Genomic DNA, 27,932 nt, shown 5'->3' with positions numbered 1-27,932 from the left:
CTGCTTGCAGAAGAAAATACAATGGAAGAAGGAACACGTTTCATGGGACCCTTTCAAGTTAATAGTGGACAGGTTTTCTCCCACGTTTCTTTGCGTGTGGCTCTGGATGTATGTGCATACACAAAAAGAGGTGTAAAAGTAGCACTTTGTGAAAATGAAAGCATATGGCTGCACTATCAGCACGGGGTTGTCATTGCTGGCAGCTGCTTCCCTGCTCATGGAAGCCCTAAGTGTCCTTGTACAAATGCAAGTCTCTGGCTGGGAACTGTGCAGGCTGACTGCAGGAGTTTGGCTGCTCATTTAAAGGAGTTATGTTCAAAAATACATTTTAAATTAGAAAACATTGAAATTAGGGTTCCCACAGCCCCTGTTTCCTGTGTGTCGTCCTCATACATCAGTCTTTGCTTTTCTAAATGTGTTCAGTGTGCATGTATGTGCTTGTATAAATTTACAAACAAACCAACAAGACCAAGTTAACTTTGCTGTGAAAATTTGAACACCAACATTCAGAGGCTGAAGATGTTACACCAAACTTCTTATAAAGAACAGAAATCTCTGAATAAGTGAAAATACACTTCTGTACGCAGAGTACAGAATAATCTTGTAGGTTTTTGCTTGTTTGGTAGGTTTTCTTTTAGGATTAGCAAGAACAGAAGTTAGTTGTTAATATGGCTTTCTGAAGAACTGTTTTTATCATAGAAACCATAAGCCTATTTCTGAATGTGATTACAAAAGTGGTGTAGGGCAAAGTGTTGTTGTGGTTCAGACAAGTATTTCGTAAAGTGTCACACGAACAAGCCCATGTGGGCATGGGGTACAATGTTAAAACTAGGCTGCAGTTCAGCATAGTGAGAAGACTGAGGGAAAGAGTACAAAGGTTCAAGCCCTGGTTTGGAGTCAAAAATATAGCACTGCAGCTGCTTTTTTGGCGGCTTTCCTAGAACATGAAACTTTCACAGGCAGTAATTCACACAATTGTTCAATATAAAGTAGCAAGATACTTAAAATTATTATATCTACCAGCTAAAAATTCAAGCTCCTGTTCAGTGGTGTAATGCTCTGTGCAATGTATATAATGCATTTATAATTGTATATATTTATCTATATATGCTGAGTAGACTGCAACTTTGGAAACCTGGCTATTTCTCCTACACCGAATGCGCATTGTTTAGTGTGCAAAAGGGAGTAGGCAGTGATGGTTGTATTAATATTGTCCCAGTATAGTTTGAAGGGTAAAAGACTTACAAGTGGCCAAAGCAAAGCCAGTAAATGTGCTGAATATGTATCTGGAGGGGTTTTTTACCATTCTAGTGGAACTCAGTGGCAGATAGAGAAGTGAAATGCAGCTTTCCTTCTGCTTGCCTTTGCTCTGCCTTGGCAATATTGTCATAGGCTGCTGGTGGGTGGCTTTGTCCTGCACAACAAACAAAATCTTCTCTGAAATCTTCAGTCTTGCTGAAGGTACAGGTTCACATAACTTTGTCTCTGTGATGGATCTATTTGGCCCCATCACCATAATTTTTGACCACCAAAGAGCACGGCATCCTTCAGGGCAGGACTATTACCTGCATTTTACCTATGGGAAATTGAGGCCTAAAGAAGCTGAGGGACCTGTTAAGGTAACACAAAAAATCTGTGACTGAGCAGAGAGCTGCATCATGATCTCCTAGATCTTGCCAAGTAATTTAACTCCTGGGCCTTTCTGCTGCCTGTAAACATTTTTGGCAAAAAGGGAATTGCATAGAATGTAGTAATTCCTGTAAGATTCTAAGCACCTTTGTGTATGAACACAAGTTCTAAAATCCTGCATCTGTTGAAGTCAAAATTTATCTTTAGCAGGATTCAGATCTTAGTGAATATACATACTAACAGTTAGTAGAAGCTTGTAGAATCAAAATAATCTGATGTTAGCATAGTAACTCATGGAAATTACCACAAACAGAAAGGCTAAGGGAATTCTACTCGAATGTTGATTCTCATATACTATATAAAAACAATTCTGTTGCCAACTTAATGCCAACTCTAGACAAATTTCCCAATTTAATCCCAGTTTTGTAACTTTTACTAGATTGGCTTTTTGACAGAGTTATTCTAAATCCATTTAACAGTTTATCTAAGAAAGTGGCATATATTGCATCTCAGCATCTGTTTCCAAGCTGTAACACTCCTTAACTTCCCAGTCTAATCTAGGCTACTCTGACTGAAATCTCCTGAATAGTTTGGATTCTCTCTCTTCCCCCTGTTCCCCTCTCAGCAGTGGGAATCAAAAAGCATCAGATCCAATGTATAAGCTTTTCTCCACTTGTCATGTCCTATGAAGAGGTACCGCTGGGGCGATTTTTTTCTTGCAGATGAATTGTATGGGACATCTTACACACCACTAGGCATGAATCTCATGCTTATCCAAACACAAACCCATGAAGAGCCTAGCAAGTTATTGTCTAGCTAGACAATATTCAAAATACAGTTCAGAGTGATTAAGCAAGAACGAAAGAGGAGAGAAAGCAAATGGAGTTGCCATCTCCAATTCCCACAGACTTAGCAGCTGGAGGGAGTGTATGTGCAAGCATGAAGGGTTCAGCTTGCCTCTCTGATGTGATGAGCTCTGCAAGCCAGGATCCCTACCATGAAAACCTGTCTATACTTTCCTATTGATAAGATCTAGGTCTTGAGAAGACAGCCACCAGCGGTTGTTCAACTGTTCATTCCCACAATTACAGGGAGTTTATACATATTAATATCAATTTGTCCTGGTCAGATTCTTAAATCTCTTCTCATTCCTAGTGCAGAGCAGACAAGCTTCCATGGGGAGACTGTGGTTTAATTCCCATCCTTAGCCTAAAATTGCTGACATTTGCTGACCTTTGAGAGATGATGTGAAGCTTGATTTTGAGCCAGATTTTTGGAGTGATTGAATTAAGTATAATTTTTGTGCCCTGGGAACAGAGTTCTGGGTGATTCCTCGGCCTTTCTGAGACTGAATGCTCAGTATGGGAACTGCAAGGAGATGGTTCTGTGTGGTCAGTGTTGAGGTGTCACCGGTGTCGGGGCCTGTGTGATGAACTGGGATCTGCGTATGGCTTTACAGGCTCTGGTTTTTAGTGATCTGAAAGCTTTTGGACAAACCCTGCATCTCTTCTGCTCTGAAGTTTCTTACCAAGCATTTTCTAGCAAAAGTAAAGAATATTCATGTGAGGGCTGTGCATAATTTTCTAAACAGCTGTAGGGGTTTTTTTGTCCTAAAATTAAGGCTGCTATCTGAGTCTTACATAAGACACAACCAATCAGCATTGCCACATGATATTCTTCATAGTAAATGACACAGATATGTGAGCACAGTTTGGAGTTCTTACAACCAAAATGTATAAACCAGGCCCTGGTATTTAACTCTGCTTTCCTTTATTATTGCACAGGTAAATAATTTAGTTTTATTACTGTACAGGATTTTGAAGTTTAATTACCTCATTTTTCTATTTTATATTATTAGTATAACAAAATGTTGAGGAAATAATATCATTAATTTCTAAGTTTTGCCTGTAAAGCTGAATTTCCTCTATTTACAGAGGAAATATGTATCGATTTATTTGTATTGGTGAAGCCTATGAATGCTTTCAAATACCAGGGTAAAAGAATTAGTTTCCATTACCCAATCATATTTTTCCATTTGCCCAAGCCTTCCCAAAGTCTCCTTCTTTCCTTTTCTCCCCACGTCTTTTTGTTTCTACGTGACATATTCTAACTGAACATTACTGAGATATTTTATTTGTAGGGAAGATAAAAGGCCCAGTGGACTAGATGGACAGATTTTGGGAACTGCAGGTAACGCTGACTGTGCTCTCCTTTCATCAAGTGGTGCAGTTACCTGGACACGCACTGAGGTTATGAGACTTGGATGCTTGGTCTCACAGCATTTCAATCTCAGCCTCCAAGAGGAAACTCCAAGCTTTATGCCAATAAAACATTCTGAGGGTGGAGATGAGGGTTTTTTGTCCTTCTTGTCCTCTTTCACTTTGCAGAAATACTGAAACATCCACTACAGTAAGGACAAGAATCCAGGTGTTGCTTGTCCTTGTTTCTGGGCAGGAGAGTGATTCTCTTTTTGTTTCTCTGTCTCAGTCTGTTCATTTTCTCCATCACTACTGGAAGAAAGAATTCTAACAGCTTCCTCAGAGGACCCTAATCATTAAATTGAAATGCTCTTTGAAATGTCCTGCTAATTGAGGGCCTGTTCTTGGTGCCTGAAAGTCTTAAATTTTATTCCTTGAGCTGGAGAAGGTGGTAGAAAAACTCAGGTCGCCTGTTACAGAAGCTGTTCTGAAAGGCGGAATTTCCAGATTTTTCTCCTGGTGATAAAGAATGCTTAATTATTTGAGCAACCTGGGACAGCACCAACATGACACTTACCCACTGGCAAGGAGTGAAGCTTGTCCTTGTGGGAGTTCAGAGTTTTGAATTTGATTGTCTTCGAGCCAAGGAAGACACTGAGTCAAGTCTCCTCTATCCTGGGATTTGTCCTATTGTCTTCCTGTGATTGCATAAAGCCAATCCTCGTTCACTGCCCCTTTTGTTTGAAAGAACTGAGAAAATCTGACTGAAGATGTTTGGGTGTAACAGAATCACATTTTTTTTCAGCACTCCTAATTGTGATGAAATTTCACCTGGCACTAGAGCATGCCACCATCTGCAGAAATGATGGGTATGGTAGGTTTTTTTTGGTAAAAATGACAGCTTGTTATTGCATGTACTTGATTAAAGTTGCAGCTAGAATCTTAGCAAAGTCATATTTGTATTTCTGTCAGCACCTCATGGTCATCATAGCTGTAGACGCCCAGAGACTAATCTGTTCTGTCTCATGCAGCATCAGCAAAATTACCAACTATGTTCTGATCCTGGATTTCTTTATTGTTGGTGATGAATGATGTACTGGATGAAACAGAAGGAGGACATCTGGATTATCAGATATCATGCTGAGTGCATAATGCTGACACTTAGGAAAATCTCATCTTGTGAGCTAAACATTTTTCATATGGAAGTCAATTTTAGATAATAAGCAGAGAACCAGAATGCAAATCCCTCCTGTTCATTGCTGCCCTTTTTGTAGTAATACAAGACAATACCAGGACTTTAAGGCACAGGCTTTTCATCTGCAGCATTCATTCTGGATGATCCCCGCATGCTCTGCAGGTATTGTAAATGAGAGAAATGGGGGTCTCAGTACAATGCTCTAACTAAAAATACACCAGAGGACACATTTTATGAGAAGGAATTTTTAAAGTAGCATGTAGACAATGCAAGGAAACCAACATTTGAGATTCTTACTGGATGCTGTACTCCATTATGCAGTGATCTCTCACACAGAGGAGGATTGCATTTGTATTTATGAGAAAGGGAGTAAGCCCTTCCCTACCATTACTTTAATTGATTTAATACAGATTTGCTATGTGTGGAATGAAAATGTCTCCTTTCTAATTCTGCGTTAACTACAAGAGGAAAAAATGGAACAAAATATATGGGTGTGAATCCAGCACTCCAGCATATTATTCTCATTATGTTGATTGTTCTATATAGCAATAGGAATTCTGGAAAATACTGTTCATCCTGTCATCTGTTTAAATAATCACTGCCTTCATGGAGGAGAAAACTCAGACTTGAATTTGCTGGAGTAAGCTTTTCTCACATGAGAAAAGGAAAATCAGAAGGGATTAAAGTTGGGAATTGAGAGGAAAATGAGGGAACTTTTATTGATTTTAGTTCATAGCCATTGGCATTCTAATTACTGTAACAATTAGAGAAGTGCCAGCTTTGAACTTTTGAGGAATTTGAGAGTCACGATATAGGTTTGGTCTCATACAGAATAGCAAATAAGTGTATAAATAACTTCTGCTGTCAGCAGATAACTCTGACACTAGTAGTGATCATTGTTTCTAAAGGGGTTATCATGCAGTTAACTCCAAAGACTGACTGGTATTTCACAGTAGCTCTCCAAATAATTTCTCTTACTACCATAGCAATTACAGATTGTAACACTTGTGATTCATCTGCAAAACGTACTGCTTGCCAGTTGTTTTACTCTAAGTGCTTTGGCAGTGTGATGTGCCAGAAAGAAAGGTCAACAACAAAATTAAAAAACCCTCGGGATTACACTGCAGTTGTCCACAGAGGGGACTTTGCTCCAGAGAGTTGGTGGTGTTTTGCTTCTCTCTACATGTTTTCTGTCAGAAGGGTAATGGATGTTGTGAAAAGCTCTTTGGTTGGCGACAGATGGGGGTAAACCCTTATTTAACCCGCGTTAAGCCTGAGCTGGTGGGACAGGTATGGAGGCCTCCATGGCCAAGGTGAGAGAAGAATAATCACCTGCAGGCAGAGCAGCTGTCTAGCAGTCCTTAGTGTGTCTGTTATTCAAGGGTGCTTGAACCTGATTTACAGTCATTTCAACTTCTATACTACTTCATTTTTTAATTTCTTCTTTAGTTTCATAGACAGTGCCCAGATTCAGTGAATTTATTGATTCCAGTTAGGAGTGAACTAATATTTAGTTCCTTGAACTTCGTAAAAGGTTTGTTATTTTGCTAAATTCTAATAATAAAGTTCCCAAGAAGTCCCTGTCCATTCATGTAAGTTTGGAAATTAGAAAAAATAGGTTTCATGCTAAAAACTTGAAAGCTCATTTTAGTTCAACCAAAACAAAACCAAAAACCTTATCCTAAACTGTTTAATTACTTTACTCTTTGTTTTAAAATATAGTGTGTGTATGTGTGCAATGAATCGAGCACATGTAAAGCAAAAAAATAAAAGACAATGTCCAGAAGCTTCCATGACAATAAAGAAATTTTACATTCCTACCAGCCTCTGAGATGATCAGAAATGAAAAATGCTGCTCAGTCACAAAATAAATATTTTACAGCTGCATCCCTCATGCTTTCTGTTCAAAGCTCCAGTTTGCTATTCCAAACCAGTACTCACATGAAGGCTCCCCCTGCAAAGTAGTGTAGCAGCTCATCCACAAAAACACCTTTTCTCCAACGTCATAATATATGTCTTGTTCATGAGTGAAATTTATTTTAATAATACTCGATTTTCTTACCTGTTGACCACTTTGTTGATTAGCATCCTCTCTGAAATGCAGTTTTCTTTCCAGGTCCTTTACAAGTGCAGCTTTGTTTTCCCGAATAGAATCTTCTGTTGCTAATGGCAGAGGCTTCAGATTTTTCTTTGTTAATCCCTGGGTTGGGCTAGTAAAAGAAAATTCTGATACTAACATACAGCAACCAGTATATACATATTTTGTCACCAGTATGATATGATATATTATGGTGGAACCTATTATTTATTTACATAGAAGCCAAAGCGCAATACAGGATTTGATTTTTTTTGGTACAATCTTAATGGGACATCCCATTCCCATGCTGTAGAAATTAAAAACACACATCTTAAACAGAGTAAGGGTTATAATGCTACAATAGGCATCTAAGTTCTATTTATATTTATCCTGCAATAATGATGTCACAGTGAATGCTAAAGAAATGAGTGTAGATGTTACCTTAGGTGTACAAGGTGTGCATTTGACTGTTATCAGGCAATAATTTAAAAGTTAATACAATTTCTCATTGATCATTATCTCACATCTTCATTGAGCATTTACTCTTTCTATGAGCTTTTACTTCTTTCATTTCTCTCACCCTTTTATGATACCTAACATCAACAGTTATTTTTTATTTTTATTTTATAGATGTGGTCTGTTTAATTTTAGTAAGGTTTGAAAATAGTTAAATTCTTAGCGCAGATTGTCGGGAGACTGTGAAAGGGCACTGCTGGAGCACAGCAGCAGGACACTACGAGGGAGTGTGCAATAGTCTGGTAGTTTACCAGAACAGATGTTGGGATCTTGATAACAGGGGCTCTAGGTAAAGGCAGAACTGGTGATTGCTTTGCAAGGTGTCTTCCTTCTGTTGTCCTGCAGACACAGTGAGCTCTCACTCCTTTTGTAACCAGAATTACTGTAATTGATAATGCCAAAAAGGGAAGCTGAAGCTTCAACAGGTATTTACAGATTATCACAGATACTGTTCAGATTCCTTCCTGACCTTTTGTGCCCTGCTAAGACTCTCTCCCTTGCAGAGGTCAAGATTTGAATGTCAGCAAAAGGAGCACTAGTTGTGTGAGAATTCAGCTCTGGGCTGGGACCCAGGAAAGCTGAAATGAAGAAAACATATTTAACTAGTCTGCCTGGTAGGCATATTGTGATGACTTCTGTGGCCATGCCTGTGCAGCAGGGAGAAACAGGAAAGCACTTTGCGGGGGTTAAGTGTCATTAATGCAAAGAGAACAGCACTTGAGCACTTGTGCCCCAGATCTGAAGGGGTGGAAGGGGACTGGTGACAGCTGCAGTTGATTTTTGCTTGCTCTTGCAGCATTGTGGAAGCAGACCAAAGGCTTGAGCTGGCTAAAGTGAAAACCTTCACTGTGGCCCTTATAGCTTCATGCTGCGTGCCTGATTAGGGTGCCAGGGCTGGGAAGGCCTCCAGGCACATGCTACGGGGTGATGGCAATTATGTGGCTGTGCTGGGCAACTGAGAGGTCTGTGAGTAGCAGTGCAGTACTGGTTTGAAGGTAGGATTTCTTGGCACACAGCGTGGTGACTGCTATAGACACAGGGACACATTTTTCTGTTGTAATAACATTGGTTGACGTAGTATCAGCAGGGTAGTCAGGAGATTGTGACTTGCTGATAGCTGTCGCTACCTTGAACTGTTGAGAAAAGAGGAAACTATTCCTGCAGGATTTGAAGCTATATGAGTAAATAGTTGTACCAATCTACAGGTGCTAGCCAGGCTAACACAGAGTTGACATAGTCCACAAAAGGGAAATTCACTTCAACTCTACCAGTAAAGAAGAGACTGTTAAGGCCACCACCTTGCCAGTACATCATCATCCTTATTTGCTTGTATCATGGTAGCTATTTTGCCATAGAAATCATGCTGGCTGTTAATTATTTATGTGCAAACCATTAACTCTCCTGAGATTTTCTGGGGGACTTCAAATATAGAAAGTACTGCAACCAGAAAAATACCTTTACGTAAGTTATTTCTTGGATTGACCTAGACTAAAAAAATAGCTTGCACTATAAGGTACCTTTAAAACTTTACTTGTTGCTTACAATAGGTATGAATGTTTTTATACCTCATGTAAGCAAAGAGTCTCGGAGTGACTTATCCTACAAGCTCATGAAATCTCTTTCTTCACTCTAGTACAGTCTTATGAAACTCTGAGCCCCCACATTCTTATATATCTGTTTATATGCTCACATTTCTCTCTCTTGAATTCTATCTAATTACAGAAGTTATTATCCTTTCTTTTCTCTCTGGATGTAAAGGTTAGATTAAATGACCAGAATATATGAGTAACTCACTCTTCTATTTTATGAAAGACATGCATTTCAGTGAATCCCCCACTGAACCCTTGAACCGAAATACATCCTAGTTTCCTTTGAGTATTTCTTGTCCCTGTGTCTGTGCATGTGGTTTATGCTACTTACGTGGCTGGTGTACTTCTGGGCAGTCCCATGGCATTGGTTGATGGCACGGTAGGAAGTGAAGGAAGAACAGCACTAAGGAAAGCTACTGGATTCTGAATCCGTCCGGTTGGGGAGATGGGAGCAGGAGTCACAGTCTGTGGCTGAAACTGTTTTACGCTGCATGTAGAAAGTGTTAGTGGAGGCACCACGGATTCTTTAGGGCTTGGTAGAGACTGTTCACTTTTGCTTGTAAACCCTCCTGAAGACCTTGATTGGGCAGGTGGAGGATTTCCCATGAAATTTTCCATGTTATTTGTTTTCTGAGTTGCCTGAGGGATGCTGCTGAATGTAACTGAGGAGCTGGCAGAGGAGCTGGCTGGTGGGGGAGTTTGTGGTGGCAGGAACTGCTTGGGGCGGGTGTAGCCAAAGGCTTGCGAAGCAGAGGCTGAGCTTTGCTTGTACAGGGTTGAGGTGGACTGTTGGTAGAGTGAAGTAGCAGAATTCACTAAAGTGGTGTTGAATGACAGCTCTCTTTGAGATGCCTGATGCACCTGCTGTTGTTCAAGCAGGACCTGGTTATGGAGCTGTTTTAACTGGCTCTGATCACTGCACAGAAAATAAAGATGAACAAAATTGGTTATGAGCCCCGAATGAGCCAGCTGGCTGCATTTCCATGTATGAATTCAGACAGAAAAATTCTGTGTTCTGTGATACAGTAAGAGACGGGAAACTGCTATGTGACACATTCTCTAACATTATGAGAAGAGCATAATATTAGTTTGCTACTAAAATATTTTTTTCCTTCATCTCCCCTTCTTTGCCAGAGGCACAAGAGCTTTTTGTCTGCAAATTATTTGACTGAAGATAATTCTTACATTTTAGCATGTGAAATATAAATATAACTCTTACTTGAAGATATTTAAGGGACAGCACTGTCCTTCAAAATCACCTTAGTACCACTCTGCTTGTGTAACTAAGAGTAAGATTTGGTGTACCATAACTTAAATGAGTGTTTGTAAGCCAGATTGCATTATTTACCTGCTGCTGAAGTGGGTTCTGAAACCAGCACTTTAACTGATAAAGCTTTGTAATAATCCACGATAGGAGATATTACCAACGTAGTTTAGCTGGTGCTGACATTCAGTGACAGGCAGGCGTGGATAATTCAGATAGAACTTGCATTCCATGCAGTTGTTCTTTTTCTAGATGCTGTCTACCACATAGTTCTCCAGGGCTTTTTTACTTTGCAATTAAGGAAAATTATTTTGCCTTGTCAAGTGGTTTATTTAGTTATTGTGTATATGGAAATACAGCACATGAAAAACAGGAGAGCTTTTTCCCTTCCAAAACCAGAAAAGACGTAGAGGATATGGAAAATGATTGTGTAATAAACTATGGAGCATTAAATAACTACTGATAAAAAGTGGAAAATGAAGATGTAAAGACCAACCACAACTGCTCCTGCAACCACAACCAAATACGTACTCAAAATAATTTGTTTTCAGTTAAAAGAATTAGTTTCTGTAATGTACTAAACAAAAATCACATTAAAGGCAGATAAAGATAGCAATTTCAAGCTTTCATAAAGTAGGATGTTAGAGAGTTAGTAGTTGTGTGGGCCTGATTTTGTGCCCTTCATATACACATCTGCATAATAATAAAGCAATCCTTTGTAACAGGACTTTTTTTGGAGGGGGGAGTTGACAGAAATTCTGCTTTATGCAAGCATTGGGCACTTAAATACTGCTTCTGCTCCCCCCTGAAACTCATACAGCTCAGAAAGTATGTAGGGCTGTGAATGTGGGCTTCACAAATTAAAAAATCCTGTGCTCCAAGTTCTTCCTCTGCTACAAGATACGTGAGTTCTGTCTTCTCCTTGTAATGTTTATGCTATGAAATTACATCCCTGCTGAAGAGTACCAGTGAATTACTTTATAAAGTCCTTCCTGAGCCCTTAGGTAAAGCTTCTGCCTATTTAAGAAATGAAATGAAGGTGTCTGTGTGCTTTTTGTTAAAACTATATGTGGGAGGTTTAAAAAATGCTGAAAATACCTTTCTTAATAAACTGCAGTGTGAATTCCATAAATTATCCTCTAGGAAAACGACACCACTTTTTCAAATTTCTCCTGAGCTCCCAGTGCACCAATCATGAAGGTGCTTTTTAGTTCAAGTGCCTTCACATTATCAAGCATTTCCAAGTATTTTATCTGTTTTAGGAGGAGATGATGTTTGTGGGACATAAAAGTCATGAGGTATGGCGTTTGGGATGACAGTTACTTGCTGGTTGCCAGTCTGTACTATGTGTAAGACTGAATATGCCTGACTTGAGCAACACTGCATACCCAGAATTGAGTGAGATATGTTTGAAGAACCTGCTTTTATTTTGCCTGTATAAGGTCAATTTTCTTCACCTTTTGATTGCAGCAGGAAACATTGTGGAATTAATAACATTTCAAAGTGAAAACATTTTCCTTTTAAAACTGGAGATGACTTTTCCTGAGAGAGATATACAGAAAAAATAATCTAGCTCTGTAGAATATGATTTCTAAGATTATGTATGGTTCATTAGGCCAATGCCATGTGATACCTACAATCTTTTTATTGTGCATTTGAGTTTTTGCTCTAGTGCAATAGTGTTGTCAATATATACTAAATAATATCAGTGATGCTCCTGAGAATTAGACTTCTGTTTACTTACAGCTTTGGTTTAGCCAGTACTGGGGGAGGTTCCTTGGATGGTGATGTTGGCTCTGGTATTTTCACTGGCTGTCCATTTATCTTCTCTGGGAAATGGTTGGGTCTGGTTTGGTTTGCAGCACCAGGTCCATCCTCTGAGGATGGTTCACTTCCTTTTTCATCTTCAGGCAGCTTGAAGTGTACACGGAGCCCTACCTTGGAACTCGACCTGGGTTCATTGTGGTTCACAAGAACACCTTCGAGTTTAGGTTTGGGTGTTTGAATTGCTGCACGGCTGGAAGGAGTTTGTGGGGGAGGTTGGTGTTCAGTAGCGACAAAGTCAATGGAGCCCGTCGTGTGAAGGGCAGCAGCATTACTGCTGTCTTCAGGTGCTGAAAGAGGAGAAGTCAAACCTTGGGATATGTAAATGCCATAAATCATCGTGAAAAGAAATCCCAAAAGTTATAGTTCAAAAAACTCACTCTGTCCTTCCAGCTGTTGGACTGAGTTGTTTGACCTCGTTTGTTTAAGAACAAATTCCCTTAAAAAAGGAATATTGTAAAGGTAGAGGGTAAAGAGGCACTGTTGCAGTTTGGAAAATCAGTCAGTGGTCTTCAGCCACGTCCCCAGTGATTTCCACTACATCTTTGAAATGCAAACATTTTTATTTTTTTTTTCCTCTGAGAGTTCTCACACTTTTTAGTTATGAAGAACATTGCCAGAACTTGGAGCTGCATTGGAGTCAACAGTACATAGCATAAATCACAGCCTGCTCTGCTCGGATTTACTAGGGAGCAAAGGACTCAAACTCTTACCTTTGACAGTCAGACGAGCTATACTGGATACTGTGCCATATTTATTGCTTGCAGTACAGGTGAAACTGCCGGAATCTTCTGAAAATACTTCAGCAATAACGAGAGTACAAATCTCCTCTGCAAAGCATGAGAGCAGGATTAGTACTTGAAGTGAACATGCAATGAAAAAACACACAGAACCCTGACTACCTTTGGGGAGATTTCCTTAAGGTCTTCCACCTTGCTCAGTTTGTTTCTAGTTCCATCAGTATTATCAGTTTTAGCAGCCTTTGTGTGCAGCAGCTGTTATCAGCATTGTCTGCAGCAACTGGTACCCTCTGTGTTCCAGCATGCCCAATGAAAGCAAAGAACAGGTGTCAGCAGTGTGTGGAAAACATTAGAAAATGTTTTCCTAACACATGAAGTACAGACTTAAAAGAACTTAAAATTTAATTTGGAAAAATACAGTTTACTCCACACTCTCAGCTCACTAAAACATAGGTATTTTTATCTCTGCAGATTGAAAGATTAATTATAATTGACTGGGAACATTTCAAGTGGAGTCACTCTGTAAGGGGGAGAAATATAAAACACATACATATAGGCTGTTGTTTTCAAAAATATCAGTGCAGATTTGCAGATAGAGGGCATTGTGCTAACTGTGCTTACGGAAAGTTGCCTTTTCACTTCCTTGTGAAGATGACTAATGGGCACCCAAAATATGCTAGCAAAATTGTACTAGCAAAAATTATGTTCCATCTAGAAAAGTCAATCTGGGTTTATGATATTCCTGTCTGACCAGTATCTGACACGTCTGGCAGCAGTACCACCTAATAAATACCTATTGTGATGGAATTTTAAATCTTTTGTTTTGGCTGTGCAGCTGGGAGGGGGAGGAACAGTAACATCTAAAGTGGATTGAAATGTGGGCTGATAAAATTTCTTCACCTACTCAGTGACTATTTTTCTACCATTTTTCGATAAACTTTCCTAAAACCCTACAGGATAAATATTTTATGAGTACTTTTGTCAAAGGCCATAACACACTTAAATTTGATTGTTTCATGTCATCACCAAGGACAATCTAATGGCAACAAAGAGATTGTTTGCTATCAACTATAGGAGAATAATAGTTTATTATAGCAGTATGATAACAGAACTAGTTTAAGGCATTATAGCATCTAGTTTATCATGCTGGGATCTGCCAACCACTGCATGCATGGAAGTCCAGATTCCTTCTGAATGAGCAGCAGGTGATGAGGCTGCGACAACTGCACCCAACTGATTATCCCCTAAAAACTGCTTCACATTACTCAGCAGTGATGCCACTGGACAGTAACAGAACCGTGTCAGTGGCTTCTGGTTGAAGCTCCATTTTTTCATTCCTAAATCTCAGACAGTGGCAGTTTCTTTCAAGACACTTTTTGGGGTAAAAAGGTTTTGAATAGGGCAAGGAGAATAGTTACAGAAGTTTATGTTCCATAAGAATTAATACTCCTTTGGTAATTTTCCATCCTAAGAGGGGAAGCTTCCTATTTTTAATAGCAAAAAGCATAATGAGGAGAGTGAATCTCTCATGGAGAAATAATGAAAGCTATAAGACTCCTCTGCTTCAACCATGTGACATAGCCTACATTCTGCCCTGATCCTTGAAATCAGCAGATCCAGCCACATTTATAGGATTTGCTGATATCAGGGGTGAACACCTGATGTGGTACTCTCACATTACATTGGTAGGGAGCACAGGGAATGGCTGACATGGCTAAACATCTGATGCAATGTTCCCTAACTGGTAAACTAGATAAAAATAGCTCAGATCTACCTCATCTCGTATACTTCAGGACCTCAGATGTACAGGGGACCCTCATACATTGATTTCATTAATCTTTAGCTCATTTAGATCCTGAGTTAAAACTGGGGCAAAGCAGAATGGAAACATCTTCTTCAAAAGAGACTGAATTAAATCAAATTACATGTTTGTGGAACAGTCTACAGTGAAATGTATGTCATTAGTAGCTATGGAACATGGGGAAAAGAAGAAATTATGTTAATTAAATAATGAAGTTTTAATAATTAATATTTTGTGAGGTTAAATCACCACATTTATGCAATGAAAAAATTATGAGCCTTTTGATGATCCCCACCTGGTTCAGCCATAGATCGTGGTTCTACAGGGAAGAAGAGCAGAATTATTAGATTGAATATAGTTACTTTTACCAAGATTTCTTTTTTCTTAAGCACAAAATAAAAAAATTGACCTTCTTAATGTGATGGAGTACTCTTTTTGATCCAATTTTCTGTTTAAGGGGTGGTGAAGACAGCCAGGCCTTATACTCAATGGTATGTCAAAGCCACTGAACAATATGAACACTTATGAACACTGTTGGGAACTTAGAAATAGGAAATAAATTCTCCAAGTAGCTGGGGTTTTTTTTCAGTATTGGCACAACTTTATTGTGTCTTGAAGACAATTTATGAAACTCTGACCCACATGAAATCAAGTTATGATGAACTATTGTTTCATTTAGGTTTAGTTTAGTGTGGTATTTAAGGAATTTCTGTTGAATTTCCACAATTTTAGCATTTCAGTGACTTTGAGAAAGTTGCAGATGTTCTGACTGTTTGAAAATTAAAATTACAGTTGTAATAAGAAATTCACACTGTTGCTATGTTAGCAATTTTGTTGCTTGCCTATATTTTATTAGACACAATGTTTTAACACAAGAAACATACTTTTCTGTAATATCCTAAAATCTGGAGAGTCTTCTATCAGTGTTCCTTCTCTATACCATTCAACCTTTGGGGAAGGAGCTCCTTTCACCCGACATTCAAAAACAACAAGCTGCCCCTCAGAAGCTGAAATATCCTGTAACATCTAATAGAGAAAATGAATAGACAGTCAGTAAATGTCTTAATGGTCTGGAAATAATACTGATTTCAATAAGATTTATTAATAAAGCCACTTAAACCTATGAATGGCTTAGGAAAAGGATTTTTTTGCCTTTTTTTTGAGAGCTAATTTTTAATTATCTCTCTTTAGTTATCTGACCTCTACTTTTCAAATATGTCATAGAACAGATTACCTTTGTAAATACAGGAGCAGCAATTATAGGTCTTCCATCCAGTCCTTGCAAATAATTAGTGGGGCTTTGAGCCTGTAGATTGCAAAACATCACAAGATGATGTTTAGGTGTACAGACATTATTTTTTCATATACAGGAGAAATGTGCTTTTGGAATGACATAAAAGAGATTTTGGAGGATGAAGTCCAAAGCAAAATACTTAAGGCAATGAACAGAAATTCTATTGTGGACAACTGCTGGTGATCTTCCTGGATGGGATAACAACAAAAATGCTGTTAGTACTTTATTGCCTTACTCAGTTAATCATGGCAAGAAAAGCTTTACTGAAGTGTATTGGAACATCTTTTCTTAATACTTCAGTAAGGCAAATATATGTTGTCTGCTTGGTCATAGTCCTCTTTTAAAAATTCTTACTTAGAAAATGGTTATTGATGTTAAAAAGGAAATGTTAAGTCAAGTCACATCTGTGACTGCTACTATAATTCTTCTCCTTTGCCAAAACCAGACCATATAGAGAGGTGGGATATCAACCTATTGATCCTACTCAGTGAAAACAGAATGGAATTGTTCTCCTTCTGGAAAACTTTGTTATATAGCTTGAGTATTTAATATAGTTTTTTATTTTAGTGTAATAGGAGTTGCCCCAGAACAGCAGAATTAATGATTCAGTATCTCAGGAAACATTCAAATTACATAGATGGTGCCTTATAAGCCAACAAAATTTTAAAGTAGTGATTTTTGAGGTAACTATTACCCTTAAGCATCTTCTCTCAAAATGGCAAAGTGTTGCAGGGGCTTAGTTCTATTCTCATTGTAGTCAAAAGTAAACGTGCATTACTTCACCTGTTCAGTATCTGTTTATTGGTTACCACCTAATTCTGGGCTGTAAACTTTGAAAAGGCACTGTAAAGCGAGAAATTCAGAAACTCGTGAACTTTTCCGTTTTAACTAAGTATGGCTCCTCTTTCCTATCAGGAAAGAATTCACAGCTGTGAACATGCTGACAGTTTGCAACAAAAACGATTCCAAATGCATGGTAATGTTAATTAGAAACTCTTTGATGTTGATAGTAAAATGGTATGTGGCAAACAACTTATCTACATATAAAGTAAACATAGTAGTGAAACGATTCAGCTTAAAATGAGTTTCATTGAAAGGAAAAGATTTCAAGTGAGTTCTGTAGTGAGGGAGAGGAAAATGTGCTGGGCTGGAAAGTGGATGAGCCAGTCTTCGATGAGGAGAGGCCGGGAAGGTGACTCACACATCCAGGTGCCCTTTCCGTCTCTGAGCTGCTGGAAGGCACATGAATTCCCAGTGCTGGCTGAGCCACCTGCTCCTCCTGCTCCTCGTGCAGCCGGGGAAGGAAGGCACCCTGCCCTTGGGCAGGTGCTCCAGGTTGCCTTGGAGGCAGGGCCATTCCCCTGTGGACTGTATGGCTGTGAGGCTCAAAGCTGAAGTTCAACAGCAAAGCAAACGCCAGAAAATTTGGGGTTCTCAGTCACAAACTGTAGAAGAAATACTTTTTTTAAGAGCTTGCTTTTACTCCTTGAAATTCACCACATTGTCCCACCTACCTGGCTAACTGGTGTTGACACAGCCTGGACAGGTACAGACACAGACTGAACCACAGCTGATGGTGTCTTGGAAGTTTCTTGATGCTTGGTTGCAGTTCTGACAGCAGGAGATGCTGCATTCACGGAGGTGTTGGCTGGCTTTGGTTTGCTGTGAAATATTAACCGAGAACAAATTCTCTAACTTGAAGCTAGAGCTCTGTGTGTGCCCCTAAGTTATGTCTGTCTCAGTTACATGTCAACCCCAGCCTCACTTCTGGGATTGAATTCCTCTTGACCTAAGCTGATATGTACTCCTCCTAGGTAAAACTGCACTTTGTAAGTCACCCAGCTATCTGGCCACTCTAATATCTCATACTTAGTTCAGCCACACCAAATGCAATAAATGGCCTGGATCAATGCAATTGTGGCTGTTACCAGCTGAGAGTAGCATGAGAAAGCAGTGCTAGTTTCACAGAGGACACTGCTAGTTTCTATTCTGTGAAGAGTGGGCCTATAAGGTAATGAAAATACTATGGTTTGCTTGGATACAGATTCAAAAATTAATTGCTGAAAAATAAAAGAGACATGCTTTCTGACCAACATATCATCAAAGTTGCTATCATCAACTTTGCTAGAGATTGACACCTCTTCACTTTGTGGTTGTTTATATATGGAAATGTAAGAGTTGACCCTTTTAAATTTTATTGCTAGGTGGAATAATGCAGACAGTGAAGAGCTGGTCTTTTTATTCAGTTTGAGGTCCCCCCAGGAAAGCTAGCCTTCAAAACAGAAGAAGCATTACTCAGAGTGAAGATACAACTATTGTGATCACTGATTTCTCTTTCGAACTTCTTTTAGCAGCTGTTCTCGTATTAACTCCCTTCAGTTACCAGTGTTCAGATTCATGTGATGACAACTGGAAGCCAAGCAAAAATGAAGACACGCTTATCATACCCAAACCTGGTCTTTCGTAATGTGATTATTTGAAGACATCCTACTGTGATGTCAAAGCAGCATTCTGAGAAAAAAATTACCTCACAGCTTAATGAGGTAAGTGATTTAAAGATGCCATCATGTGATCAGGATCCTGGTCAACCCTACATTGACACCTAATGACATGAATGTGAAAAAAAAATGCTTGTGACACTTGGACAAGTCTGAGCTAGAATGGAAAACTTCACAATTCATCCTAAAACAATTAGCAGTACATCCCCAGTTTGAGACCTTCTTGATCTTCAGTTTTATAAAAATCCTAACATTTATCAAAGTCCATAAACCAATTCAATCTGGAGTACTTTATGACTTTGAAGTTTAAATTACATACAACAGGTTTTGCTGTCAGCCTGAGGTCTTCAGTCAAATACACTGCAAATATCTTCTCTTTGCATTTTAAAAACTGACATTTGTAATGAGTATAATTCTCCTTAGTGATGGGAAAAAGCCAACACGGTGCATAAGTCTGTCTAATTAAGGCCTCTTCTATGAAGCACTGGTTGCTTTTGATGTTGAATCTGTACATACAAAGGATTTCAAAATAAAAGACTGAGTATTTTAGCTTTTAACCATTCTGACTTCCTTTCTAATTAATAGAAGGACTTTAATTCTGAAAGAATTTTAACAGCATTGGATCAGGGTCTAAATTATCGGGGAAAAATAAATAAATATTTCCCAGATACCAGATCACATCTGACATTTTTTCTTTTTATAATTAAGTAGTCTTTTATACCATCATTTCAGTTCACTCTAGTACATGTCTATTAATTTCTTTATCTTAAATCTAAATAATCAGTCTCTACCTATATTCTGCCAAAAACCTTATGTATTTTCATGTGAGAAATTGTACTATATTTTTTGTCCAAGTCAGACACTTAAATCAGCATTTAAGTTGGATCTAGGCAAATGGTTTTTGTTTTAGTAAATTCATTTTAGAATTTCAGTCTTTATGGTAACATCTTCTTATATTAATATTTAATACTAAAATTTCAATTCTTAATCAAAAGTTGAGGACTCACAAGCAAACAAATGTGTGTTTGTTCCATCTGTAAAGCAAACAAATGAGCACACAAAATTCAACCCAACCAATCCCAACAAATCCTAAACAGAATAATAAAGTGTTGGAAGCTGCAAACTGAAATGTCTGCACTTGTGGGTTTTTTGACTGTAAGAAATACAGATGATGTAATTGATTTTAAACTTACTGATCCATTTCGTCTTTGATGATTTCACCTTCAGAGTCAGAAGAAGAGATGCCTATGAAAAAAAAATAATTTAGCAGAGGGGTTTTTGGAGTTTCTCTATGAATGATACAAACCTTTATTCGGATTTCTTCTAGACCACTCTATGGATATGTATTATAAAGCTATGCCAAGACAAAAGATCACATTGCAGGGGAAATGAACCAGCATTCCATACTGTGCAAGATACAGAACTGCTGTTGAGATAAGGCAGATTTGGGAGGAGGTGCAACTGAAGTAAGGAAAACAACATCCAAGAGTGAATGAACATCTGGGTGTTCCTTGGTTCTCTTTAAAATGCCTCTATGATTTAATCCATATTTGGTGTTGTGAATCAAGTGAGAGTTTTCTTCTCTCAGATGCCTGATACTATCAGATTAAAAGAAAAAAGATAGAGACCTGGAATGACAGCTATTATTCTCCAGCTAGTGCCTTGTAGCACAGTATGGAGAAGATACTAGCTCGGTTTACTAACAGCTGTCAGTCACTGAGACATTTTACACTTCTGACTCAGCCTTCACTGTGCTTGGAATTTGCATTTTCTCTGCAGTTCCTGCCAGTGAGCATCTCCATCAGCCATGGCTCCCATCCAGCATCCACTGAGTTGGGTAAAAGCAGACCTTGGCCCCTGTTTCAAGAACTTGTAAATCCCTGCCAAGCACAGACATCTCCCATTAATGTCAGGGGCAGTGCAGATACTAAAAAAGGATTCGTCCTTTCACTGTCAGATTAGAGACAGGAAAGAAGAATAACAGCAGAACGAAATTCACCTTTAGGGCAGTGCTTTAATTTATGAATGGTCCCACTGTGGTCAGTGACGGTGCTCATAGCATATTTCTCTGAGAGAAATAGAAAAAAAATCCTATGTGTTTATTTTAAGTTTACAGTCCTGCTAGCACAATAATGGATTCAATCTAAAATCTTCTCCAAGAAAGTGTTAAAGACAAATATAATAAATAGATCACTCTTAGATATAGTAAAAGGCATAAGGAGAAAGAAAAGACACCTAAATCTGCAGGTGTATCTTCTGTTTGATTTACAGCATCTACTGGGCAAGTAGAACGTCAAATTGATGGCATATTTATTTTGGTTACAAGGTCCCAATAAAGGGTTAAGATGAAGCTGTCCTACATTCAATTTGTAGGGACTGTAGGGAAAAGGAAGAATAAGAATTAGACATAAATTTTAGTTTCTTATACTTCTGTAGAGTTCCACATACAAAAAATACAAGGTGGCTTCAGAATTGGAATATTTTTAGACTTGGATCTTGCAGTGAGATATATAAAATCTCTGGGAAGTAACACAATAAAATTACATGTAAGTGCTGGTCCCTTGTCTGAAGAGTGTTTTACAGGAAAATAATAAAGGTATTAGTAATGATGAAGAGATTTGACTCCTGCTATATATTTTTTGTGACAAAACGATGACAGTTAGCAAGCAAGATACATAATTGTATCTTAATCCCATATGACCAATTTCAACAATCAGTTTCTGCAGCACTTCTAAGAGTACCTTCTATGTAAATCTCTGCAGAAGTGGAGTCTGTTCCATAGATGTTGGAAGCAAAGCACGAGTAGCGCCCTGTGTCCTCCTCAAAAGCTTCAACAATAATCAAAGAGTGTCGATCACCTGTCTGGATAATTTGAATGTCTGGTGAGTTTTCAAGCTCCTTCCCTTCACAGTACCACCTACAAGGCAAAAAGAAATTGTTTTTCAATGCAAACTACTTGATAACTAGGATGATAATGTTTGAAGTCTTTCTGATGATAAAATTGGTATGTTTAGCCTGAAGATTCTGACAGAGTACTGCAGGCAAGTATTGAATCAACAGTCATAGGAATAAAATATTGATGATTTTCATAATATTCAATAAAGAGTAAAAGAGCTCTAAATTTGGAACACTGTCAATCCAGCTCTGATTTTCTCTTTAGGTACAATCAGATCTGTGTAGTGGCTTAAAGTGCAGCAAAAAAACCCAGCCCTAAGTTAACAAATTTCCCCCAAACTTGTGTTTCCTAAGTTCATGTTAATTCAAAATGTGACTGAAATTTGTCCTTATTTTGTCATATACTTAACAAAATCTGTTTTTTATAGAAAATGGCATAAGTCTATCCTGAGGTAAGAAAGTTGATCTATTACAATACAGAGGTATTTCCATACAGAAACAGCCAGTGAGACAGCTGCACCAGCAATTCTTTTCTGCACGATATTGCTGTGTTCCTCTTTAAACACTGTTGCATAGCCAAGAATCTACTAGGCTCTTGAGAGCTTTCACACTCCTATCTCAGGCATTCCTAAGTCCCTCAGTATTCAGAAGGGTTGTTTCAGTGGAAAATGCAGGAATGCACACAAAAGGAAAAGCAGCACCTTCACAGACAGCTCTATAGGATGTGTTACTGGCAGTAACCACCGGCTCACTCAGAGCTGGTAGGAGGGGAGAGCAGGCCCATGGCTCTTGCTTGTTACAAGGCAGAACAGAAGCATAAAAAGCAGGTGGGTCTGCAGAAACAGAGTCAAATTAAATCTAGGCTTTATGAAGAAGAAGCAGCACTATGTATCAAGATCCAGAGTTAAATGTTTGAGATAATACTCAGAAATACCTGTAATTATAGATAACTAGCGAAATTTGAAAAGCCAAACTTAAGCGCATTCATTTTCACTGTAACTTTTCTCATAAAGATAGATAGATGGATAGATAGATATAAAATGTCACAAAAATATTTGTATTTTCTTACTGTGACTTTCTTAATTACATGTGATTAGCTAATGCATCTTCTGCATGTGAGGGTGGTCGCTGTCATACTTATTTTTTATTCAATTGATTTAAAAAAAAATTATTAATTGTTTCATCCATCTTATATGGTAACTTGGTAAAAGAACCTGCCAACATTTGAGTGGTACTGCAGAAAATATGATTGTTATGGAAAGTATAAGGATATGTTTTTAAGTAATAAATTGTAATAATTAGTATTTCCTGTCTTACTTCAATACATTTCCATCTCAGATATTTTGGAAAAACATGAATAAATAAATTTGTTTGACCGCTCAATTGCACAACTTTGTAACAACAGTTTGTGCTACAAATTAAGCATGAAGAAAACCCCAAATATATTGAAAAAGAAAAACTCTCTAAACAGTCCATACCAACAGAAACCCAGAATATAACAGAAGTATAATACAGAATTGAGAAAGGAGCCTCAAGAGGTCTCTGAGGTATGAAGGAGTACAGATCTAGCACTTAAATGCTGATTCTGTAGCTAAGCAGAAGACCAGGCCCTGTTTGTGCCCCTCAGTCCAAGCCATCCAACGTGGCTTTCTCAAAACCAACAGGGTATTCCCTGTGTTTCATTCACACCAGAGATGCCCTGAGCTATGTTCTGTCAGTAGACACTCTGCCTAGGACTACACTTTACTCCAGCTAGCTTTCAGCAGCCATTCATGCTCCTTCTCAAAGCTCAGTGGAACTTGTTTAAGATGCAAACAGCATTCTGGCCACTAACCAAGCCCATAGAGCATGCAGCACCTTTAGAAATTGGAGAGCCAGCTGTGCTCATACAAAAGGGAGCAGTAACAGCAGCACATATCCAAGGATGCCAGGTGAGCTGGCACATGTGGAAGGATAAGGAAGAACTCCCTGGGTGTTCTGGCTCAGATTACAGATCTGCCTAACCCAGCGTGCTCTTCTGACAGTGGCCAAAAGCAGACACTGAGGGGAGGGTGTAAGAACAGAGTGAATGTATGCATGTGTGTATATTTACTTATTGCTCTGGAGTGTGTAACCCTCCTCTTTAACTTCTCTCCCAAGGCATGAAGCAGCACTTAAAAATAGTTTTAAAAATGTGAAATCACTGGTCTTAAATCATTACTTATAAACTACTTTTCTCTTAAAGGATTTCATGATCACAGTACCATTACCATTGTTTTCCATAGATTAGAATGTATGGTTCCTTGCTAACATTTATTTTGAAAATATTACTTTTTATTTATGTTATCTTTATTTTTAAACTGTTGGTTTGTGCTTCCATTCAAAATACATTTCCTTTAAAAATAATTATCTTTCTAACTTCTTCTGATTGACTTTTAGTTTTCATATTCTGTCATAGTCCTGTCAGAACCTCTAAAACAAAACCTCTTCAAACAGAATGAACAGCTACATCTATTTTAAACTTTGCCCATAATGGCTTGCCCAAATCTGGAGTTTTCCCCACTAATACTTGGATACAAAGGGGGTTTTTTTGACTGGTTTCCCGGAAGTATCACATTCTCTTTTCTGTTCAGTGCTGTCCTTGCACACATGTAGGGACAGACACCATAGCTCGTAGCTGGCATCCGGAACACAAACATCCAATGTCTGGGATAGATAACAACTCTACCAGGAGCAAGTAGAGGAAATGCTTAGCAGTCCCAAGGGAGAGGTATGGTAATGTGCATTACCGGGTTGATTGAAAATGTCCTTTGACAATTATTAGTGCCTTTTCAAATTCTAGACAAGGGAATTATATAGGATTCCTGCAAGACTGAAAGGAGACATATAAAAAATTCTATCTACAATATGGTTTATTCTACTGTTGTTCTCAAGATCTGCAGTTGGTGATAACTGAAAATGGTCACATTATCAGGAGAGACAGTTCATGCAGTTGTGTGAGTACAGGCACAAATTTGGTATATGAATGTACAAGTTGCCTTTTAGGTGTGTAATTCATGTAGACAACTGTGTACTTTAGGACATGAGTCATGGCACTTACTCATGTCTTTTTATATACCTACCCCATGCCTCTTCCTTATATTGTAGCCTTGTTTTAGCATGTTAGCCTTAGCAGATATGAATAAGGATTAAAGAGAATACCCATGTTCTAGAATTTGATCTCATTTTCAGCAGCATCTTTTCAGAACATTAAAATAACTTGCATAGTACAGTGATATTATATTTTCGTGTCCACTTATATGTGTTTCCTTACTGAAGTGGCACATCGAGCAAAACACATTACACAAAATGCTCTGATACAACTGCCATTAAGGTAGAACTCATTGTGTTACTGATCAGCTTTTTGAATTAACCTGTTTTGTTTGTGCAGAGATACGTCTGTATCACATGCTTTTGTGAGGCACAGTTTAATTTTCCTACAAGCAAATTTAAAAACACCATGTAAGCTAATTTTTATGTTTCTTTTATTAGTATATAAGCAATTTATTCCTTTAGTAGACTCAAAGAGTGAAGCAGGATTGAGTTAATTGTTTTCTTTGCAGTTATTTTTTTCTTTGGTTAGTCCCAAATTTGCAGCAGATTTGCAGCAAATTTGCAGATTTAAAACTTCAGGAATAAACTCCTGTTTCAAACCTGTGTTTAGTTCTCTATGCAGTGTGTTCTGTAGTCAGTATTTTCAGCATAATGTTCAAGTATTTTGAGATTAAGTTGAAAAAAGGAGCATGTTGTGTGAATGTTGTCTCTCTGCAATGCTTATAAATCAAAACCAGTTGTCTCCTGTGAAGTTAAGCTTCATGGAAAACTTTGGTATGGCCATATCTACTCCTTGCTTATTAACATTTGATTTTATACTTACTGTGAAAACGTTGTACATGGTAGCAATGAAATGTCAGTTCCAGGGGGAGTTCTGACATTGAGATATGTGGAATGACTGAAGTAGCAATACTCTCTGTCACTGACATTTCATTCCTGCCATGGATTGCAACGATAGCTTCCTCATGCAAGAGAGGTTCACATTAAGGCAGTGTCATCCCCTGTGCCAAATTCATCCTAGATCTTAATCCATTGACTTGACTGGAGTTGCATGTAAGAGAAGTTTGGCTCTAGACTTTGAGCACTAAAACAGAGAAGTGCTTTCATTGGCAGCCAGGAAGAAAAATCCTGAATAACCTGGCTTCGGAGTTTCTAAAAATCTGTGATTAGTCGCAGGTCTGGTCTCCTCAAGTAAAGCAGCATAAAATGCACCTTTTGAGCTTTGTATGCCTATGTTAAAGAATGTTTTCATGGAAACCTTATGACATACAGCCTGTTTTTAGAACATTAAATCCTCATGACACTTCCAGGATAGCTGTGTATGCCAAACCATGCAATGTGATTCATCAGTAAAATTAACCTAGGAGTGATGTGCCAAGCAGTTTGGAAAAATGTAGGCACCTCTGAACTTGAGGGAAAAAGGAGTGCTCTCCTCACAGAGAGGAGTGAATGTCACACCTACCATTACTCATACAGAAACGGAGCTGTAGAAGGGAGCTTGAGAAGGAGGTCATCAAACACTTTGGAAATAAGCTACACATTTCTCTCAAAGGCTTATTTCTAACCCGCAGTACAGAGTAAAGCAATCAGCAGTAACTGTACTAGTGCTCTTTAATAGCGAGCTAAGGTTTGAGCTAACTGGAAGCACACATCCTGTGGTTTCAGTCCTTGTCTCTTCTGTGACACTGCATTCAGCTGATGATACTGAAAAATGGGTAACTTTTCACCCAAAATTCTAGATAGGTTGGCTTCACGAGCTTCCTCTGAGTTGTGGGCTTCTTACGTTAAGGCTTAAGTTACCTTACAAAGCAATTGGACAGGTCTTTCTGTATTCAGCCAAGAGGACTTAGCTTTCCATATACTGGTATTTCAAATCTGTTCCTCATTCTTCTCTGGCTCCACCATCCAGTTTTCTGTCCCTCAGTGAGCCCTCATGCTTGACAGTTACCTACCACACCTGTAATGCTTTATCACTGCCATGATTTGGTAATTTGATAAGTTATCAAAATGGTATTTTGACCCTGATCCATCATGAATGTCATTTACACCACCTTTAACATCAATTTGGTTTAGTACTATCTTGCTTTCAAACGTGGTATCTGCCCTTCATATTTTCCAGTCCTTTCTATCCCTGTGATCAGCTTCTTTCTAAATATCCTGTCTCTAATTTCTCTCTTATAATCCCCATTACATCAGTTTAACCATCGGATTGCTCCTAGTGTTGACTGATTAACTACGCTACAGAGCTTGCTGAATCTTGTTCTTGTTTCACAATGCTCTTGGTTCCCACAGTACAACTTCCACTTCGTAATTTTATTTAATATATGCATTTATAAGTCACTTGGGATCCCTTTCTGTGGTTAGGAAGTCCATTTTAAGTCAAAGGTCATTAAGCTTTCATTCATCAGTTGCTACCTTGCCAGTCAGTCCTTTCCTGGGAGTGCTGATTTTTTTATTTCTCTAACCTATCTATTAGAATCCTTCTCTCCTTGCCCAGCTCCACAGACATTGAACTAACTCACCATAAACTTTGGAAAACTCGTACCCTCCAAGCAAGATGTTTGCCAGTTCTGAGTACAGTTCTGCTCACAGTTCCACAACTATGGTCAACAGGATGCCTCCTTCACTCTTTTGGAAGCTTTGCACAGCAGATCAAAGGTAGGGATTATTTTTAGGGAAAAAATGCTGTGTTCTTCTGGTCCTCATGATTAATGGAACACAAACCCCAAAGTACATTCTGTTTTCTGGTTTCCTTGTGCTGTAGCAGTGACTAACAAGGCCATGATCACTGGAAGCATGTGAATATTTATCACTCAGTTAAGTGATAATTTTTACACCCTCTTAGTGTTACTTCTACACATTGGTGGAGTTGAAAGAATCTTGGATGAACATGACAAAGCTTTGTTAATAAATAATTATGATCAGAAAACTGTTCAAGGAGCTAACATTCCCAGCTTTCTCCTTAATATAGCACGTACATACACACACAAACACAAGGGAGAGAGAGTTCAGAGTTCCTCCCTTGTGACTTACCTTCTATTTTTTAGTTTAAATGGGAAACTGGAAGCTGAGCCTGATCTTTTTCTTGAGCTTGGGACTAATTTTCCCTAGGGGACTTCTTTCTCCCTATCCCTAATTCCCTATATCTGATGGATGCTTATTCTATAGAAGTGTAGCAGCTCCTGTATTGAATGGCATTCACATAAGTAGCTTATTTAATTAATCAAAATGAACTAAATCAAATGTTGCAATAGAAATGTCAGTTAAAAAGCTTCAGTTTTGTTGGGACAAAAATTAACCCAAGTTATAAAGATATCTGTCATCCATTTCTGTGGAATCA

The 27,932-nt window shown here is 38.4% G+C and overlaps 1 protein-coding gene across 2 annotated transcripts in view; it reads right to left on the bottom strand.

The window, feature by feature from the left end:
* Positions 1-27,932, bottom strand: part of MYPN (myopalladin) — a 75,472-nt gene that overhangs the window by 18,054 nt on the left and 29,486 nt on the right. For both annotated transcript variants that reach the window (XM_010400753.4, XM_019286507.3), the window contains exons 3-12: positions 21,367-21,542; positions 19,819-19,870; positions 17,642-17,789; positions 16,068-16,139; positions 15,718-15,859; positions 15,129-15,152; positions 13,006-13,122; positions 12,213-12,582; positions 9,536-10,120; positions 7,085-7,232 (exon numbers count right to left, since the gene is read on the bottom strand). In XM_010400753.4, the coding sequence (XP_010399055.2) occupies positions 7,085-7,232; positions 9,536-10,120; positions 12,213-12,582; positions 13,006-13,122; positions 15,129-15,152; positions 15,718-15,859; positions 16,068-16,139; positions 17,642-17,789; positions 19,819-19,870; positions 21,367-21,542 (1,834 nt within the window). The remainder of the gene's footprint in view (positions 1-7,084; positions 7,233-9,535; positions 10,121-12,212; positions 12,583-13,005; positions 13,123-15,128; positions 15,153-15,717; positions 15,860-16,067; positions 16,140-17,641; positions 17,790-19,818; positions 19,871-21,366; positions 21,543-27,932) is intronic.

The sequence above is a fragment of the Corvus cornix genome, chromosome 6, assembly GCF_000738735.6.
Source record: "Corvus cornix cornix isolate S_Up_H32 chromosome 6, ASM73873v5, whole genome shotgun sequence".
Classification (NCBI taxonomy): Eukaryota; Metazoa; Chordata; class Aves; order Passeriformes; family Corvidae; genus Corvus; species Corvus cornix.
This window is presented reverse-complemented; position numbering and strand designations above follow the sequence as displayed.